Source organism: Lissotriton vulgaris, chromosome 9 (assembly GCF_964263255.1).
Source record: "Lissotriton vulgaris chromosome 9, aLisVul1.2, whole genome shotgun sequence".
Taxonomy (NCBI): domain Eukaryota; kingdom Metazoa; phylum Chordata; class Amphibia; order Caudata; family Salamandridae; genus Lissotriton; species Lissotriton vulgaris.
In genome coordinates, this window is record NC_141697.1 from 1,050,928,074 (window position 1) to 1,050,949,179 (window position 21,106).

The window sequence follows — 21,106 nt, forward strand, 5'->3', positions numbered from 1 at the left end:
GAGTGATATATTCAATAGGTGATAAAAAGAAAGCTTGATTACAAGTCGTGTTAAAATAATGAAGGACTCTTACAAATGTGGCAAGTCCTTAAAGTGTGGCTGCTAAACAGAAAGGTGAATTGTAAAAACTTAATTATCTTGCCAGTAAGACCGTGCTGGACTGATATCTATATTATTCAAGGGTGTACCTAAATTTGGGATTTATGAAAAAAATGTAACTGCATTTTCGCTACCCTAGAAATGTTTGAAAAGGAATCATTTACAAGACTCAAAATGTTGATCTGCTTCAATTTTGTACATTTAGTAGATTTTCTAAGTGAGATTGGTGATCAAGATACACGACACATGAACGTTGTTGTTCAAATGAATGCCGTTACGTAGCTTAGATAATAGCTGGACTAGTGAGCATGTTAAAACCATTGCTATTAATCTATAGTATAGCAGTCTTCACGTAAATAAAGTGTAAGCAGTTCACAATGAAAACAAAAACATATTAAGCATTTTGCCCCACATATGACCTTAATGTTGGAATAAATAAAACCGAAGTGCATTTCTCTAGAAAATCAGGGCAGAAGCTGTTTTTTCATGGTTTATTTAATTTTCCACATGATCACAGTATAGCTTTACATTGATAAGGTTTGTTACTACTTACAAACAGAATGCATATTAAAATGAAAGCACTCCTCTCGTTCATTAAGTTACAAAATGGGTGTAGTGTTTTATCAGGACTGATGCTTTGTGTAAGCATGATAATTTCTTTAAGTTATTTAACAGTCTGTGTTCAAGATCTAGTTCTAACAGTTTAATACAACTCAAAACTGAAATGCAGGATTCCTAGGGGAGATACTTACACTCTGTATGCAGCCTCAGCACAAGTGCATACATATAGTCATACTATTTTACACACTATGTACAGTCAGAGAATTTTCTAGTCATCACACTTGGTCCCATTTCCACCACCCAGTTCTGTCCCAGAAATGTAATCTTGCAATTGCTTCGTTTTTTAATATATTTACACATAATTACTCCTTTATTTTGCAGGCAGGAAGTGCAATGGTATTTTACAATGGAACAGTAAAATGCATGCTTGACTGCAGATAACACACAGCTTCAAATGGAACAGCAAGTCAACATCTAAAGGTCCATTGTTTAAATATCTGCCGACAGTCCCTCGGCTGAATTTAACAAGAAACAAGAGGCTTCTGCTGCATGCAGTACATGGTGAAAAATCTTTCTGCACCGGGTGTCTGAAAGGTTTCTTTTTTTGGCAATACAATACATATACATTATATTAATATGTATTTATTAATTAGTTTACATTGTTGTACAGTACATTCTTAACTTAAAAAAATACATATACATTATTTTATTGTTGTTCCAGAAAAGATGTATGGCTTTGCATTTTTTGAAGTTCTTTTACAGTTCTATTTTGTCATAATTACCTTTTTAGTGATGATGTCACCTTTCTTTTGATAGTATACTTCACTGTCCTTTTTGTTCCCAACAGACAACATTTATATTCTTAGACACTTTCTACATAATAATCATCTACATTGAGTTTAGTTATAATTAGATAATGGTATGATGTTCTTTAAAGCTGTTCATTGACTTCTTCTCACTATAAACAGGGAAACTCATTGATTTGGGATATTTAGTTACTCGTAAAAGACTGCCTAGAATGGATGCTGGTGGCTCTAAATTAAATGCCAATGATGTGACAGTTACTACTTATGAATGTAAGAAGCACTACACATACAATTATATTAAGGATGTAAACAGAAGTGCATGTAAAAGTAATCCACTTGGTAATCAAAATGTTAAAAATGTAAAAGTACAATTTTAATGTTTTGTTTCCGGTCTATTTTTATTTTGGATTCATTAGGTTTTTATCCTAGACCCTACGCATAACACATGGCTTCCAGCGGTCAAAATATACAAGCCACAAGTTGGCCAGTCATGCATCTTTACTGGAACAACCTATAAATCACAGTTATACTCTACTATCGGTACAGAGGTATGAAGAAAAGCCCTACGTATTGAAATATGTTGGATCTTTACTTCAACAAATATCAACTGTAACACTGATATATTTAGCAAATATACAATATGTAGAGTGGAGCCTCGCACTAATAACATTAGATGACATGCAAGACAGATCGATCTACTTTTAAACTTTATGGAGCAGAGTGTCCGGAACTCAAATGAGCTCCCATAAGCTAAACTACAGAATGTAGGAAGTGCTGAACAGAGTAAAGAGCCATGTCCTTTTTTTGAAGACTTAATAGTGATTTACATATGTTTGAAAAACAATGCATGTAGTACAAATTGGAAACAAATTGTGACAGTAAAAAGGTTAACCCCTAAATTGCTGTATTTGCTTTCGATGGTGAATAACAAAGTGCTCAGTTTGCAGTTCTGCTGGTTTAGTGACATCCATGGCATGGAAAGAGGGTAAAAGAAAATGCAAAATGATATCACAAATGGAAGCGGAAGTGTGTCCTATTTTGTTTGAGTGGTATAGCAGCTCTCAATCATAGATACGTTGAGCTAAAATAGGGACTATATTTTCATTCACCTACCCACTATCACAGAAAAATGTTGGTTGATCAAGTTTAGTTTTACAGTGTCACTTGGATTTTGTTTACCATGGTGAGTATGAGAAGGTAAACAACTGATGGAATAACCGCAACAATGCTCAGACCATCACCAATTTACACTCCTCCCCAGAGTAGCTTTTGGTAAAGTCCTTTTATTGGACTCGGGAAATGGCTATCAATTCCAAGGTTCACCAAGGAAATATCTGAAGCAATGTAGACTTCTCTGCGAATAGGAACATTTCACAATAGAGTTACATGTGTGGACTTTTGCAGAGATAATTGTGCCCGTCTACGTGTATCGTTATGACTTAAATTATGATGCACAATTACTCACCCACTGAGTAGAGTTAGCCTCAAATTGAATTGATGTTAACAGTGAGAGGGGCTCTGCTAATGCAGTAGTTCGCTGCTTGGAACAAACTGAATCCTCAAGAAAAACATGGAAAATTCAGACAGACATAGTAGAGAGGAAGAGTGTTGAAAAATACAAACGGATATAGAAGACAGACGTTTTACACACAGGATGGATAGTTTAAATAAAATGGTCCATAAAATATGGACAAACAACAATGCAGAAAGACAGTTAAGAAAGTGAGGTGTGCATTTAAACATGGCCAGAAACAAAATAGCTTTGAAACAGACTTATCTGCAAATGTTCAACTAAAAATGTTCAACTAGGGCTATATTCAAATGTACAGAACGTTCAAAGCACAGTATATTGTTAAAAAGGTGCCTGACACACATGAAGACTAGAGCACCCATGTATGAGATGAATATTTTGCAGTGTAGCATGCACTGTTTGTGGGACCCTTCTCGTATTATCATCAAGTAAAAAATGAAGACAATGGTGAATGGAAATTCACAGTTCTCACAGCCTTTAAAGTGTCTTAGAATGTGTGTAGCCAATGCTCTAAAACAACTGGCATTAGCAAGTAATCCTACACTGCTAAGAGCAAGTACTACAACCTTACTGGTTTGCTTACCTGAAATAGCAGTGCAGTAATAATACTGATTAATAATGATTTTTATTAATAAAATAAGAAGTATTTATATCAACATAGTTTTACTAAAACAGCATACAGTAAATGTGTAGTAAATTGGCACAGTAAGTAAATGAATTGCTTAGGATTCTTTTAAAGTCCCAACTTTTATTAAAGAAAATACTGGAACCTCTGAATTCATTATTCATATTTAAGTTTTGGTGTGTGGTGTGTGTTGTGTCATTATTTAGTGATTGCATTTTCTACTCATTAAGTACATGGAATTCCTGTAAAGTGTATATTGCTAAGTTTGTGGACTGGAAATTTGCTTTCCAAGCAAAAATGTTACATACTGTATACTGTAAATCTATGGCTATATTTATATATTTACAAAGTTTACTTGAGTACTTTCATCAACCATATTAGGTCTACTTATTTTTTGCCCATTATCAAGAAGAGCAAGAATGCAACAAATCACTTTAGTCATACATTTATTTCATATATATATATATATTTATATATGTATAGCTAATATCCAGGATAAAGTGTAAAACTGTTGATGTGACACATTTTGCTAGGTTATATTCAGCTAGTGGTATCTTTCAAGGCAATTGAAAAATCCTGACTGATCATTAGGAACAAAAACACCACTCTCTATTAAGTGGATGATATGTATAATTACTATTTACTGATGTTGTTATTTCTCCTACGAGAACGCACAGATGTTCAGTGGAAATAAATTGCCTTTTCTGGGTAGAACGACACAGCATGACCTGGTACCAAAACTACAGTCATCAGAACAGTACCTACAGCATTGTCTAGACTATTGTGCTAATGCCACTGTGTTTGGGCTTTGTGCTGGTTGAAGTAGAAGATGTAGGTTGCTGCCCATGGTGGAGCTGAGCATGCTGGGAATGGGAAGAGGGACCAGCATGAGTAGGAGGCAATGAGGGATGAGCAGAATGGGGATGTTGTGCGTGCGGAAGCTGCTGTGAGTAGGATTGATGCTGGGAAATTGATGAATGTTGTCCATGTTGATGGTGCGGATGCTGGACATGTTGCGGTGGGTGGTAGTGATGGTGATGGTGATAAGGAGGAGGGTTCTGGGGTACTTGACAGTACTGTGAATGGTGGCTGTGCACCTGGGCCTGAGTCTGCCCCTCTGCTGGCCCTGTAAGATGGGCTACAGACGGATGCTGTATGTGCTGCTGATGAATGGTTACTGGAGTGTGTGTTGCTGGCTGGGAGGGACCAGATGACAGATGCCCCAGAGAAGATGGCTTCCCCCTCTTGCTACCAAATATAGAACCTAGAAGAGAGGAAGAATTAGGCAAAGTCTGGTGTGGTCGTGATGGGCAATCTCGGGTTGACGTAGCTCTTCTGCGCATATGAGGGCTGCTAATGATGGACCCCTGAAAGAAAATCATAGAGAGTACAATTAAAAAGTTTGCAATTACTGTAGAATACGTGAGGCAGATCAAAACCTGTATAAATACTCACTAAACCTGACTGCACTGAACTCTACATCTGAAACAGTGAAATTAAACCCACCGAGACAGATTGCTAAAACCTTTACAATGCCATAAAAACAGCAACGTCTGAGTAGCAAACATTGCAACAAATTAAAATACCAGATAACTATTTAACAAATTATACACCACCACACTTAAGCATTTTCAGTGAGTAGTGGGGAAACAATATACCTACTAAAAAGTAGATTTGCCATGTACGCATCATTAGACAGAATGCACCATAGAGCCCTTTAACAATAGTGGTTGGGCATTCATCTGTTAACAGACCGAAACACATTCTATAGAAACCTCTCAATAAAGCATCCTTATCGTTTCTTTAAACTGATATTCTGTCCTACATGTACCATCCTAATAATTACTTGAGAGGATGTGTGATAAGTCCTGAAACAGAAATTCTTAGATGCAGTACGTTTGATTTAAACTGTGTATGTGTTTTTAGGTCGTGGAGAAAGAAACCTGAAAACTAAAAAAGAAAAAAAAAAAAAAGACATTAACGATATATAAATGGTTGGAAGATGAATGAAATCTCATGAAATCCACATTAAATCCATCCCAGATATTTACTTTTCAATTTCTGCAATATTTCTCTTCAATTCAACAGTTTCATCACCAAATACATTAAAATGGCTAAAAAGCAACATGAATGGCTAAGCAAATTAAAAGCAAAGTACACTATAACCAATGAGAAAGTGGACCAAACATGCTGCAATACTACAAAGCTGACTACCCCAACAACAAGTGCAACTGCCCCGCTTTTACAAGGTCTAAAAGGCCCTCATGAAAGCAACAGCTTTCTTCTGTTTGGTGAACACAAGTATGTGTATGATCTTTGAAAGTGGCCTGCTGATGGAAACACAAGAAAAATTTCCCGACTCTTGCAGTTGCCAACATAGCAAAACTTGGCTGGTAGTATAAGCAGCTGGTTCCCGTACATGAGCAAAGGATCCATTTGCAACAACTCATAAAACAGTTCTGCACTTTGCATTTATTGTTTACAATACGTTAACTAGGTGTGCCAGTAGAAGGACATTTTGAAACCAGATTGTAAACAGATATGAACCTAAAGCTTTTCCTAGACCCCCACTTTCACAAAGTAACTTTTGAAAGTCAAGGGTAAAGTTGATGAATAACCAACATGAATAGACATGGCTATGATGTACTGCCTAAATCCATTGTGCCAATGAAATCCCTTTCCCATGTATTCTACCGTCAACTGGCAGAGTATTATGGTGTCAGGTAGGACAATGTCAGCAAGGACGGTGAAGACACACCAATCAGTTTAGGTTACAGCAACTAGTTACCAATTGGGGTACTCAAACCCTAGTCGAATTAATGTCAGTAACCCTGGATAATTTTAAGTTACGAAGTTAAGTGGGAAGTCAGTTCTTGGAATAAAAAGACAATGTTATAAAGTAAATGAAATAAGGGAGAAGGGGTTTCAGCTTTGTATCATTGCTGTTTTAAGCTATGGTTTCTAAAGGAAACATCAAATATACTGAACCATGCTTGCAGGAACATAGGGAACAAGCTTAGCAGGAATCAGAAAATTGAGTTTACGCCACAAAGGTGTATTGTTTTTAAGTCACTGTAGTGCAAAGTGAGCAGACTACGCATGCATATTATTGGAGGCAGGCAGGTTATATGTTAGAAAAAAGAAAGACAGCAAAAAGTGTATATACACAAAGAAAGGTTTGAGAAATGCATATCATCACAACCAGCTAGATATCAGATGCTTCCAACTTACTTCCATATTGCTGTCTAGCGATCCTGCACTGCTGCGGCGCCCACGCTTGCCTGCCCAGGACATGCAATACCATAGATTAGAGACTGCAACATGATCTGGGTGATTTATATCTCTTTCCCTAAATAACTCAAATAGCCTTAGAGTACAAACTGGGAGGGCCTTACTACATGAAACTTGCATAGACTCAACAGCGAAGTAGAAAACTGAGGCAGAAACAAATACAGTTTCAGGCCTTCAAAAGAGGTCGCATCACTGCACTCAAATTCTACATAACATGATGGTAAGTAAGACGATTTTTTAGTTAATACAAATGTTATTACTCCAAAAAGTGTGCAACACAGGTATAAAATGCATAGTTTTTTCAAATTCTTACATATTGGTTTTATGTTAAGTGTCACTGTTGCATCAATTGTTCCATTCAATACTGCTAACATATAATTGAGTGGTACATAAATAATTTGTTGTATAACAGACTTTTAGGGAAACCAACGCTTCAGCACTACAGGACTGAAGAAATACAAGTCTCTGAATACCAAGTATTTTTAGATTGTGTTTAAAATTCTTAAATCCCAGTTGAATTCAAATGTATTTTTTCTTATAACTACAAGCAGATGCACTTAACTTGCAATAACAGATGTAACTGTCCATAACTAGTTTTTCTAGATTTTATTTTCCAAGATGTGCAGTGCTGTCTGCTAAGCCAGAGATGAGAACAATTTTGGTTGGATCATTTAAAATTATATATTGGGATAGCCTCTACTGAAATTTAATTAGGATTTGTAACAGTACAACAGCAATATTTATGCTGCTGCAACAGTCCTGGTAAAGGACCAACCCACAACAAACATCCTTCAAGTGTTAAAATATAGGATGAATATCCAATCAAAGGCTAAGAACACACAATGGCATGCTTACTTTGGAATAGTTATTTTCCCTGGGCAATTAACTGGCATGCAGCTTACGGAACAAATCAAACTGGTGCAATTATCCAGGAAGTCAAACGTTAGTTGTTCATTATAGTATTTTGAGGCGGGGACAAAATTTCAGTAATTAAGGTAAGATTAAAAGGTGGAAGATCACCTTTGTTAAAAGAAGGACAAGCATATGGGAAAAGGAAGTCAGGCACGAGGGACTGGAAGGCAACTTCATCTCCAACACTGAAGGAATCTCATGAGAAGAGGAAAGGAGGGCGTTAAGAGGTTAAGGTAACAACAGGTAACTAGAAAAAAGGGGGCCCAACTACATAATGAAATCCGAACAGTTATGTTTGTCTTAAAACATGGTAATTTATGCTTTCATTACTTTTGCACTAGTTGTTTTGGTCTTCTATGTAAAACAAAAACAAAACAAAGCAAAAAAAGAAATCACAGAAAAAAAAACTAATTCTGAAGATAGGATTTGTTTGTAAAGCCCACTCGATAATAAAAGTAAATCCTTATATGTAAACACATCCATGGCTGTTACAAGCAGTGGCATGAAATGGCAATATAAGGATGCAGTAAATCTTGTTGAAATGCAAAAGAATTCACTATCCACCCTACGAAAGAACAACCAAGTTTGGCAGCGAACAGAAATGTGATGAAAATAAATAAGTCTATATTTCTCCAGAAAACACAAATGTGCCCTTTGGGAGGGTTGAATTTTATTTGAGTAGATTATAATTGGGTCACTAGACTTTAGAGACTTGACAATCACAATGAACCAACATCTAAAAATCCTTTATCATTGCATAAACATTTGAGCACCTCTCTTAAGTATTAACTTTCAAATGTTAATATCAATGCTGCTTGGTTAAGCTGCTTAACAAGTTAGGATGTGTCCCATATTTTACGTTCCCCAAGATATTTCATATAGTTGTGAAAGCCACAACAACAATACACACTAATTGACTTTCACTATCCAGTACAACAGTCATGCATAATGGAAAAGAACTGACATAAGGTGTTCACCAACTACTGCAAGAACCACCAGACCAAATTGTAAATATAGTCGAATAATCACTAGTTTGATCGTGAAATACTATCTAATGGATTCTATCCTACAGTCTTAGGAAATGCAAGCAACGAAACTGAAGTAAATGATTTTCAACATGACATTGAGTAATAACACATAAAAGGAAAACAAACTATACCTCAAGATAAAATGTATGAGATTCGGGGTATTATATCTGATTACTTATATTTCAATCCTTATATTTACATTTAATATTAGAATGAATGTTCATTAAAAAGTAACCAAACTTTGCAAGAATGCTATTGTAATGATAAGTTTACTAGGTCAGCATGTCATTGGCTTCTAGGTTTTAGGACCACAAAGGCCGCTATCCAGAAGTGAAGCAGATAGTCATATTTTATATTGTCATTTGACTTTTGTCAGGAATTTTACAATTATAGAAAACAAATACAAAACAGCACTTAATTTAGATCAATGCAAGAAGGCTGGAGATATGTTAATTTCTTTATGTCAGCTGTGAGTCAGAGCAATTGTATCATCCTCATCATCACCAGGGTTCTAATAGAGAGCCTCACTAACTAATCTTGTCAACAAGGCAATAACTGCTGGGATGGTTGGTGATGTACAGGCTGCTGGGTTTGGAGAATAATGATGGAAAAAGAGAAGGGAGGAATTGCGTGACCCGATGGGAGAGGGAAGAAGTTTTTTATAAAAAAATGAATAATGGAACACAGGAAGGGGGAGATGTTAAGTTGGAAACACAATGTTTAATAAGGTTACACAAAGGACATATTAGAACGGTATTTCATGGATGACGTGGAGTTTATAATGATAGAGTTTAAAATGAATTTGAGTCTATGGTTAAAACAGTTGGTTGTTAATACATGTTTCATTGTTATTTACAGTATGTTCCCTGACGAAGGACCTAATGGGTCCGAAATGCATTGGACAAAGGATTAATAAACAAACTGCTTGAAAGGAACCCTGTTTTAGTCGTGTTTTTGGTTGAGAGGTTCGGCTGGCCCGCCATTACACAAGAAATTTGGGAAATTTGTATTTGGGAAATTTGTATTTGCGTTGCATGAAGAGGAAAATTAAGGAAGATAATTAAAAGTGAAGTGACTGTGCAGCGTTTAACATAAGGAATAAGATTGGAAGAAAAAAGTTTCAGAAGAAAAAATGGAAGCAAATGCATTATGGAAAAGTAGGCTGTCGCCACTGAAGTGGGGTTAAAGGATTACCCCACAATTTTGGTTTTTTATGTTTTACACGTGCTGTGTGGGCTAGGCACGAAAAAAGTGAGCACGCCACCGGAAAAGATTTGGTTTAAGAAGGACAATGGAAACATGGTTGAAAAAAAACGGTGTGCAACCCGTTTCTTATGTGTGATGTACAGGCTGTCCACATATGAACACTCTTGCATTACAACTGACAAATAACATGTCATGTTATCTGTGGTCTGCAAGAGAAATTAAATGACTGTATGCCATGTCAAGAAAATGGGATTTGTACTGTGGAGACTAAGACCCTTCCATTTAATCTTTTAAATCGTAAGAAGTGGAAGATGCATTTATGTGTCCCTTCAGGTTCGGAGGTTGGGTAATGGGATATGACTCCTGTGTTTTTCAGATTCAACATAAATAGGTTGTAAGTAACTCTTCATTGTTCCCTGTTGGAAAGGGCCCTTCTTGCAGGGTCATCCCCAAACTTTTTGCTTCTTCCTCCCTTATTTTTCCTGACCCGTGGCTGTTGGCAATAGGACTCTGAGCCCTTTGCCACTGCTGATCAGTGCTAAAGTGCATATGCTCTCTGTGTAAATTGTCCCTAGTAAAGTGCACTGGGTGTGCCAGGGCTGGTGATGACAAATGCTACTAGTGGGCCTGCAGCACTGATTGTGCCACCCACATGAATAGCCCCAAAATGGTGTCTCAGGCCTGCCACCGCAGTGCCTGTGTGCAGTCTGTGAACTGCCATATCCTCCTGGTCAGTGTCCCCACTGACCAGGCCTAACCCTTACCTTTTTGTGCACCCCTATGGAAGGCCCAAGGTACCCCCCTGGGCAGGGAGCAGTGTATGTGAAAGGTAGAGCATGTACTGGTGCAGGTGACATGCTCTGGTAGTGAATTACAGCCATTTCCGTTGTTCACTATTGTAAGGCTATCTTGCTCCATAGGCTAACTTGGGGGATGCTGGCTACAGTGGGTACCAGCATATCTTACCATAGGAACAAGATAGGACATAAGAGTCTAGTATCCCTGAACTCAGAATTTAATAACACATCTTTTAGGAAAGGTTGTTTTTGAATCCTGTGTTTGAGAACAGCACTTTTGCTGTTCTCTTGTCTAACCTTCCTGTGTGCCTTGGCCTGTTTGTCTATTGACTGTCTGGTTTGAGAGTGACAGGGGCTGGGGATTCCCCAGGAGGCTGGCTGAGTCAGCCCTAGGCTGAATGAATGCATTTGCAACTTGAGTGATGGTAGGAGATAGCCTGAATAGGGCTTTGCCTGCCTTCCACAATGCTGGCTCCACCTCCTGCTGGGCGGCTGACAACCCTGCCCCTCACTCTGAAAGGAAAGGAGAAGCCAGGAAAACAAAGTGCTTAAGAAACACCCAGAACTGGTTTAGACCGGGCTCACAGCCCACTTGCACAAAGAGAACAAAGACTTTTAGGGGTATAAGTACAGGACCCCTGACAACAGAAAATTAGATCATCCTGGAATCAAGAAGGAACTTCTGCCAAGGCGAAAGCTGAAACTGAAGGGAGATTGTCCAGCTGTTGCTCTGCTGGATTGCCCTGCTGTTGCTTTGCTGCCAAAGAGAGGGGAAGGACTTTGCTTTCTGCTGTGTCCCCTAGCTTGAAGGAATCTCCAAGGGCCTGAGAAGAGCTGGCTCCCTGTTCTGAAGTCCAAGGAACAAAAGGACTTCACCCCCAGTTTCCCCTGTGCTCTACTGAGAGAGTTCTGTCCTTTCTGGAGTGAATGGCCCATGTGTGGTGCATCTGGAAGTTAAACCTGTGCTGGGAAGCTGGAAACCAAGATTTAAAGACTTTGCTACAGAAATGTTACAGCATCGCTCGCTGCGGCGTGCATCCCCGACAGTGCGAGGAAATTCCCGCCGCTACGAAGGCCGAGATAGTCGCAGCGCCTATTGCCTCTGCCAGAGCCGTCGCATCCTTTGTTTGCGGGACGAACCAGACCGGTGCGGGAAGATTACCATCGCTGCGAGTGTCGTCGCAGAGCCTGTCGTTGCTGGGTGAGATCCCCGCACCGCTTACTTGCGGACCGCATCACGTCAATGCGAGCATCGTCGCAGAACCATTGCATCAAAGAGCTGCGAGAGAGAGATCGCCGCTGGATCGCGCATCATTGCCCTGGAGATCGTCGCAGCCCCTACGAGATCGTTGCATCGTGCCTTTGCGAGAACAAACTTCCTATGGAACCTACGCACTGGAATCCATACAAGTGGCCTTCCTCCCCATACAGACCGGATTCGCTGCAACACGCCCGCTGCTGCAGCGGGGCTGTCGCATCGCCTCCCCAAGGTCTCAGAAGCAACGCATCGCTTGTTTCCCACCGCACCAGCTTCTGCTTTTGGAACTTTGTCGCAACTAAAGGTACTGTGTCTGAAACGTGACGCAACTGTGAACTTTTCACGCAACTGTGGATTATTTTATCGCAACCTAAAGAACTTTTTCTTACAACCATAAGAACTCTTTTGAAACCATATTCTTGAACTGTGTATGTTGGATTTTTGTCGTTTTGGTCTTGTGTAGTTTAGATTAAAAACCTTTATTTTTCTAAACTGTTGTAGAGTCAGTTTGTGGTGTTTTCACTGTGTTACTGTGAGTGCTGGTACAAATACTTTACACATTGCCTCCTGAATAGCCTTGACTGCTCGTGCCAAGCTACCTAGAGGGTGAGCAGGGGTTATCTCAGAGGGTTTCCTCCTTACCCTGACTAGAATCAAGAGTCCCTATTTGGACGGTGATACCTACCTCTGCCAACTAGAGACCCCCAGTTCTAAAATTCCCTTTACCATGTCCCTTAAAAAAAAAAAAAAAAAAAGAATGTCCATTCCAAATTGTAAGGATTTGCAAGGTTACCTAATCCCTCTACACTAACCTATCTCCTTAGTATGTCAGATTGCAAATAAATTTCACTATGGGTCAGATGTAGAACCCGCTGTCTGCTTCTCAGATAATCAAATAAACCCCAATTCGAAACACATGAACTTTGGGGGATTCTGTATTTTAAGAATGTTAAGACTTCAGAAGTGTTCAGGTTATGAGTAATTCAACCCCTAAACCAGTTTACCAGCACAAGAGCGTTTGGCAATGCATAAATAGATGTGAACCAGTCCAGATTCACAGCTCAAACCCACATCAACACGCATTGAATCTATCAAGAGATGAATCAACTTCTTATTATATGTCTTGGCTTGTGGATCCTGACTACTCACGCAAACGTTTACTGGAGATAAAGGACTCAACATATCAAATGGTGTTGACTCTTAAAATTTGCAAGGTGCAAAATGGCAGACTTTGGAGGTGAAAAATTGCAATGTATGAAATGTATATTTTAAATTGCAAACATCTTTGGGATTCACAATGCCAACATTGCAATTCCTTGAAGGAAAGGGGGTGTCAAAAAGCATTTTCTCATCCATGTACTTCACAAGGAAATGTATCAAAAGTCTTAGGCCACTCTAGTGTTCACAAAGCACTGAAGATTATCGACTGCCCTCAGTTCCTTTACGTGGCAGGAGTTGCAATAATGACACTTTGTAAATGCAGAGGTGAGGGCCTTCTGTTCTTTGCACATAACCTTCTCTCCATTCATGGCTGGTCATAATGAGCCACAGAAGGAATACAGTATGTTAAATACTGAGAAGGCAGTATTTCTGCCAATAAATGCTACCAGCTTCTTTGCGCTTACAAGCTCAGTTCCAAAATGTCAGTCCAATACCAATGATTGTAACAATGAACATGAGCAGCCTTTTCTGCAAATCACAAGGATGCTTAATGTTACACACTTTCTCAAATACAACAGTTTAGAATCAGTACATAATAGATGAACTAGAGCAATTGATTGGCAAGACTGCAAAGATAGTGAAGGGAAAGCGTTGGTACTTGAGCACAGGACATACAACTGAATTTATGAAAGAAAGGGTCCATTAATCTTTCAGGGGGTATGCAAAATAAGCCCAAGAATGTCAACAGATTAAAGCATTCAATAACCAGAACCTAATTCACACCAGAGAACTTAACCAGATAATAACTTTGCTGCGCATAAACGCATATATTACTACACAAACCATCTCAGAGACTGTTTGTTGTGAAATAGAGTCTATTTCACTGCAGCCTAAAAGGAAGGATTAGTCAATTGAGTCTTTGGAAGAATAACAGTGGAGAAAATGTAAGATACTAATGACAGGACTCAGAAAGTCAGCTAAAAGGTCTTAGAATCAAATAAATAATCTAAAAATGTTACATACTACAGCACAGTCCCATTGACGACCTTACAAAACTGAATGAAAGGACACAACATGAAGACTTCAGGCCTGATTTAGATCTTGGCAAACGTGTTACTCCGCCACAACAATAACAGATATTCAGTCTGCTCAAATATAAATTCCACAGGATAGAATGGGATTTATATTTCGGCGGACAGATATCTGTCAATGTTGTGATGGAGTAATCAGTCCACCAAGATCTGAATCGTACCCTTCATGGCTACTCTATCACAGTTACACCTTGCCAATACCTGGAAGACAGAAATTAAGTAGATTCAGAGTGTCCCCTCAAATCTTTATTAACACACTGAAAGTCTCATTGTGATCATAGATAAAGTTCTAGATCAAGCAAAAAACAAACCAAAATTTGTATTTAAACCAAAAACTTCCAGGATAACAGATCACAAAAGATAGACCCTGCAAGCATACATTGATCTATTTTAAAGAAACTAACTTATAGGCATATATATATTCTCCTAAAATGAAAATCAGTCTTCCACAAGTGCCTGGTTGCTATTCTTAATATATTAAGTGCACAGCAGCTATAAAAGCTGGCTAAAAAGTCGACACTCTCCTCTTACATATTTAAAGAGGAAAGTTGATGCCTGTGGATTATGGATTAATAAAAATAAAATAATCAATTGCAACATTCGCAAAGAAGGCAGAGCAATGGTAGTTGGAAGCTGTATAAGGGGAATTAACTAACTGAGCAACTAATTTTTGTTATTCGTCACTTAGCAAGCAGTATACCTTTATGTGTTTTTTCACAGTTTTCTTTATAGCCATTGTCCCTTCACCCCCGTCCAACCCTTTACTGGTTTTTGAAGTCAAAATATAGAAAATGTTTGCAATAATGACACTCTTTGTCACTGTTGTGTCAGAATACAAATATTGTTTAGAACTATGTGATGAAGTACAACCAGAGAATGAAAGTGTAGCTAAATGCCTTCATTTCTTCATCATTGAGAAGGTGCCCAGTTTTACCTATTTAGGTAATATTTGTAACAACAAATTGAGTTGGGATAAACTAATTATGACAAGGGCCCAACAGACCAGTAGAATAACAGAGGGGCTGTTTCGGTTTGCATGTAAATTGGGACATAAACCGGTTACAGATATGATCACTTTGTATAAATCCAAATGTTTATCTGTAGCTACTTTTGGGGCCGGAGTATGGGGTTATCATAAGAGTTATCAGATTCAGGTTCTAGAGAACACATTTTTAAAAAGGCTTTTAATGATTCCGAGTAGTACTTCAATCTCATTTTGTCACTCAGAGGTGGGCCTGGAATACGTGAAAGATAGGATAAACATTGCATCCCTTATCCTATGGGCAAAAATCTGGTCTTCAGAGACTTTGACATTCACTAGGAGTATCCTTAAAGATTGTATGAACCTGGATAATGCAATGTTGCTCCCTTGGCTGTATTATGTTAGGAATACTTTTTATAAGATTGGCCTAGAGGAATGTTACAATAATCCAGATACTTTGGAGTCCAATATGAAAGTGATTATAAAAAATGCGTACCACACTGAATTAAGGATGTCTGACCAGGGCAGGGGAACGTTAGATGATGGGGCATTAGGTCCTCAGCAATTTTATTCGCATGTACAATCGCATTTTCTTTTGACCTGATTTTGACTGGGAACACTGCATTTTTTAGTGGCCTATCCCAGACAGGCTGGCTGTTGTGAGACTAGCCCCCTGTCCTTGTAATAACCGGGCCAAACAGAGTACAATGCATTTTATGTTGTTCTATTCCCTGTACAAATACCCTAGAGAACGTTTTATCAAACCTATATTGAACGTTATTAGGCCCTGTTCTTATCAAGAGGGCTATGCCTATTTAAGGGCACTATCAAAGGCTGTAATTTCTAGTGCAGTATTTAGTTTTATTAGAACTGTATTTATAATCAGGAAACGTTATGAAGTGTGAAAATGAATCTAATTTTATTTTATTAAAAATGTTCTATTTATTCAATTGTACAAACCTAGGTTGGGATAGCTATGATGATTTTAAAATTGAATAATTTTGCTGGTTTTTTAAGATCTATGGAAGGGAACATGTGCAAATGTTTTAATTGTTTTTAGAGGTTTTATTGTGTAAACTTTTATGACTCTAATGAATCGAATAAAGTCATTTGAACGAACGCCTTCATTTCTTAATAGCACAATTAAAAATGTAGACTGAACATATAACCAAAGAGTAGGCAATTTAATCATTTAGCCCAGGTGTTCTCGCAGCCCATGCATACAAGGAATGTATATAAATAATTATAGAACCACTGGCCCATTTTGATCCTAATAGATGCAATACCCCAGACTCTTGGAGTGTATCCACTACTTTAGAAAAAAAGACACCGATCCTGAGCACTGTGCCACATTTTCCTCATTTCTTCATTAATCTCAGAAAGCAAGCTGAATAGATTTATTAAAGAGCTTTTACACAAAGATGGGAAAGGGTTTCTTTATAAAATTACTATTATATCCTTGGCAGCAATAAATCAGAAGGTGTCCACTGTGAGAGATTGCTTTACAGTAAAGAAAGCATGTGACCCCTTTAGATGGGAAAATCACAAATCCAGCCTTTGTTCGAAATGACATACAGGATGTTTTCAAGGGTTCTTCCAAACTCTGCATTCAAATTTCAAACCTTGATTATGCTGTAATCAAGAATTAGGTTCTCTTAAAGAAATTCAGTGTTGCCATATATCTGCAGGTCCATTCGCTCTTTATATTAAATCTCTAGCTACCAAATTAAGTTGAAAGGGTGAACATTCATCTATGTTATATAGTAAGCAACTGTTCTTGCCACTTTTACTGTTGACTGCTAACATCAGAGCTCTTTATCTGGAATGATTTTGGCACATTTTCTGGTTATTTCAAAACTATTCTAAATTATAACTATGATCACAAATATTGTAAGAGTAGAACTTTTTTTTAACATACAATACCTAATTTGTGACACAATAATTACAAAATTGATTTAACGCAGAATGGAATTTGTTATATTGTCACCCATTCAAAGATATGGCAAAGGAGATACCATTTAAATACGTTTGCTTAATTTACTGTTCCAACTTCTATGTTAACTCATTTCTTGATTTAAATAGAGAAATAGGAAGATTAGTTAATACAGAACAATGGCATATGTATTCCACAAAACAATCAAGGCAGTCAATTTGGAATGGCAATTTTAATTTCTGAAGTCCAAAGACCTGTTATTGGACAGTGTGGCTGCATTAAATTACTTGTAACAAAACACTGTTCCATACCTTCAGAGCAAACGTCCCAATGTGGCACAAACAAACTTTAGACTGTTTATATTTAGCTCACCCACATTTGTATGAAGCTTTGCTTAAATGCACACAAACACTTAAGTATATCTTTAAGCAATTTACAACTGTATAAAAAGAGACCCCCAATATAGAATAATCAATGGATTTCTAAAGGTTCATAGTATCTGAGCAATTGGACAAATGGAATACAGATTCACAACTGAGTCAAGTTATCAAAATGAATGACTGGTCCAAAGCCATTGTTTAGCATGCTGACAAGAAGTCTCTCATCGCTCCAATGCTTTCAGATAAGAATTTTATTTGAGGGAATGTTCTGTTACAAATGACAAAATATCTGGTTTTACAATAGCTCAATTAAGGACATTTTAAAAATGGCAAAGGTGGGCGCCGGGTTAAAATATGAATTTTAAGATAAATGAGTAAAACTGATGATGTCAGGACCTTCAATCCTTAAAAATGATGTGCCATTATAAAGAATGCAGCTATCTTTTTTACCACTTCACCTGCCTTCCTAGCTACCATTGGAATGCATGAAGTGAATCCTTGGTTAGACTATGGGCCATTTGATCCAATCCTAATTTTATTTTTAACTCTGCTCCTAGCATTGACACACATCATGTCCTGTTTTGTCTATCTCCTGCAAAACACTGGTGTTACTTCTACCCCTCAAGGGTCAATGCTTATGCATTTTTTCTCTTTTCTTCCGTGACGTGAATATGTGGCTTCTTTCCATCTGTGTGTGATTCTCTTTGTACACTCTTTAGCTCAGAGGCTCCATGTTCCCAGGGTTGGATGTTGAATTCCTCTTGATTCGGTGGTCTCAAGGGCTTCTTCACACTTTTCTTCTGATCCTTTTTCTGGCAAGGTTGTGGGTCGGGCAATAGAAGGAACAGGCACAGTTGGTATGAGTGACAATTAGGTCCTCATAGTCCATAGTATCCGGAACTGTTGAAGATTATTATGTGGCCTCGCTCAGCCTGTCCACGCTACCATTCTCTTTCCTCTTTCTCCTGTTCTCAGTGCTTGTGCTGCAGCATGTGCAACTGGGGGACTGGAGGTTGTGGTCTAGGAAGGAGAATGTTTCAATACAACAGGTCTGTCATCCTTGTACCCTGAACTCCTATGTGGAGGAAGCTTTTCGCTTGATGCACCACTCATGATTTACATACTAGACACTGTAATCCCATGGGCATATTTCTTGGTCTGGTGATTTCCACCTTCTGACTTCAGAGGGCCGAGCGAGCCCCTGTCAGGTTTGTCACTCAAGGTGCCTATCGATTCTCAGCTTCTGCAAAGCTTTGCAACTCATAAGCCAGTGCTTGAATTACCTGTGCCTTCCTAGGATCTTTTACTGATTATTTTTTTTGTCCTTCAAGTTGCCCTAGTTAATTCTCTTTCAGATGTTTCTCAGAATCTACTCTTCACTAAGGTGCTTGTTCTTGTAGCCATTACCTGGTAAGTGGTTGTGCCCGCTGTATGTGATGTCATAGGAAAACTATTTCATGGAATACCATTACGGAGAAACCATTTCATCTGAACGGTTTAATTGAAATTTTCTGAATGAATGGAATTTACCTTTTCGTAGCAACCAATTCATAGAATGTCTTTTTGGTCGAAATTGTCTTTTGAATGCTTATTTTTTAAGTGCAAATGCAATGGTTTCAGGCCCTATTTTCAGAAACCGTTTTGTTAGAGATATCTATTTCATTCCTTTATTTCAGGTTCCATTATTATTTCATCATTTTTCATTGTCAAATAATTACTTGGGATTGTTTTAATTTGCTGACCCATCACCACCCGAATTACCAACCATCGCCGGGCCCCTCGTAAACCCTAAACATCATAAATCCATGCCCTCTAAAGCCCTTCACCACAGCTAAACTACACTTCCCCTGAAGCCAAAAAGTCCTATGCATCCCAAAAATCCTCGATCCCTGAACCATAAAATCATTCACAACCACTAACCCAACTGATTTCTGAACACTAAAAACCACCTTCTATGCCTAAAACCAACCCATCCAATACTCCTTAAAATATCTCAGCTCAAACAAACTCGACCCATCCGAAAACCCTAAAAACCTTCAACGCCCTTAAACACAAGACATCCATGACCCATAAGAACTCGTCATCCTAAACTACTCATCCCTGAACCCTAAAACCCCTTTCTACATCTAAACTCACCCTGTTCTGAATACTTAAAAAACATCACCACCCTAAACTCCACCTCATCCAGAACCCTAAAAATTCTTCAACACCCCAGCAACTACCTATAATTGAACCTTACAAACCCTCACCAGCCCTAATCTCTGCACTTCAATGAACCCTAAAACCCCTCAACACCCTTATAATTCACCCATCACTGAAACCTCAAATTATCTCACACACCTAAACACCATCATCCTTGAACTATAAAAAGACTTCAGCTCCCCTATACTCCACCCATCTCTGAACCCTAAAAACCCCTTTTTATGCCGAACTCCAATAAATCCTGACTCCCTAAAAAGCTGGTGAAACCGCTGGTGTATGTGCGCTTTAGAAATAATTTTAAACTCCAACTCAAACTCAAACCCATCCCTGAACTCAAAATTCCCACATCAATACTAACCTCCACCCAAGTTTAATGTATGTTGAATTTTCCTTAATATTAACTTTCTTTTAAAACGTTTCCTTTAATTTCGATTTTTTTGTATTTCCTTAAAATTAATTTTCCATGGTTTGGTTTACTCCAATGTGTCTCAGTTTTCGTTTTCCATTAAACACACAGGTTTTGCCTTGTACCTTATATTAGGTTTATTTGTTACCGGATATCGGTCACGTGGCTCAAGTCAGGCTTTCAGACCTTAAGTGGTTTCGGTTTCTCATGTATCAAAGAATATTGTTATTCATGTTTTCTACCCTGACTCTCAGTCGCTTGAAGATTCTCTGTTGCAGTGTCTCTCTGTTAACAGGAGGATCTCTGTGTATCTGGCCCACAGAGCCACATTTCCAACATCACAGCTTGTTTGGAGTTTCTGACCAGAAGACAAAGGTTTTCTTGGATGCTCTCCATCGGGTTGACCACTTCCAGGTGCTTCACTGTTTCTGTGATCCCTCTCTATAATCATGTTGATGGTTGGTACACTTGCAGTAAGACCTCAGCCTGGGCTGAGCTGGGTGGAGTCAGGTTTACTAACCTCTGTTACACTGCCAAATAGGCTGTACCTGATGGTGGGTAGTTCTTGTTCAGTGGATTTTGGTACGCGGTCTATCAATGCTGTTTACCATGGCTGTGACTAGGAAGGGCAGGCAAGGTGGTAATGTCGTGATTACATATGGGTCATCTTCATTATTTTGAGTCTGGCGTTCCTGATCAGAGTGGTGCATACTATCCTTCTCTCAACTTTGCTTCCCAATATCTCTTGCTTGGCAACTGCAGGACACAATGTAGATTAAGGAGGAATATTGACCCAAGGCAAGGAGTGGAATTTTTTTTTAATTTAGAATTTGGGGA

At 38.4% G+C, this 21,106-nt stretch overlaps 1 protein-coding gene across 22 annotated transcripts in view; it reads right to left on the bottom strand.

Annotated features, from left to right (window-relative positions):
* Window positions 1-576: 576 nt before the first annotated feature.
* Window positions 577-21,106, bottom strand: part of IQSEC1 (IQ motif and Sec7 domain ArfGEF 1) — a 691,123-nt gene continuing 670,593 nt past the window's right edge. For 18 of the 22 annotated variants that reach the window (XM_086938999.1, XM_086938992.1, XM_086938993.1 and 15 more), the window contains 2 exons: window positions 6,854-6,903; window positions 577-4,989 (listed from right to left, as the gene is read on the bottom strand). In XM_086938999.1, coding sequence (XP_086795125.1) covers window positions 4,396-4,989; window positions 6,854-6,903 — 644 coding nt within the window. In that variant the 3' untranslated portion in view covers window positions 577-4,395. The remainder of the gene's footprint in view (window positions 4,990-6,853; window positions 6,904-21,106) is intronic. The other 4 variants (XM_086939005.1, XM_086939008.1, XM_086939006.1 and 1 more) reach the window with 3 other exon arrangements.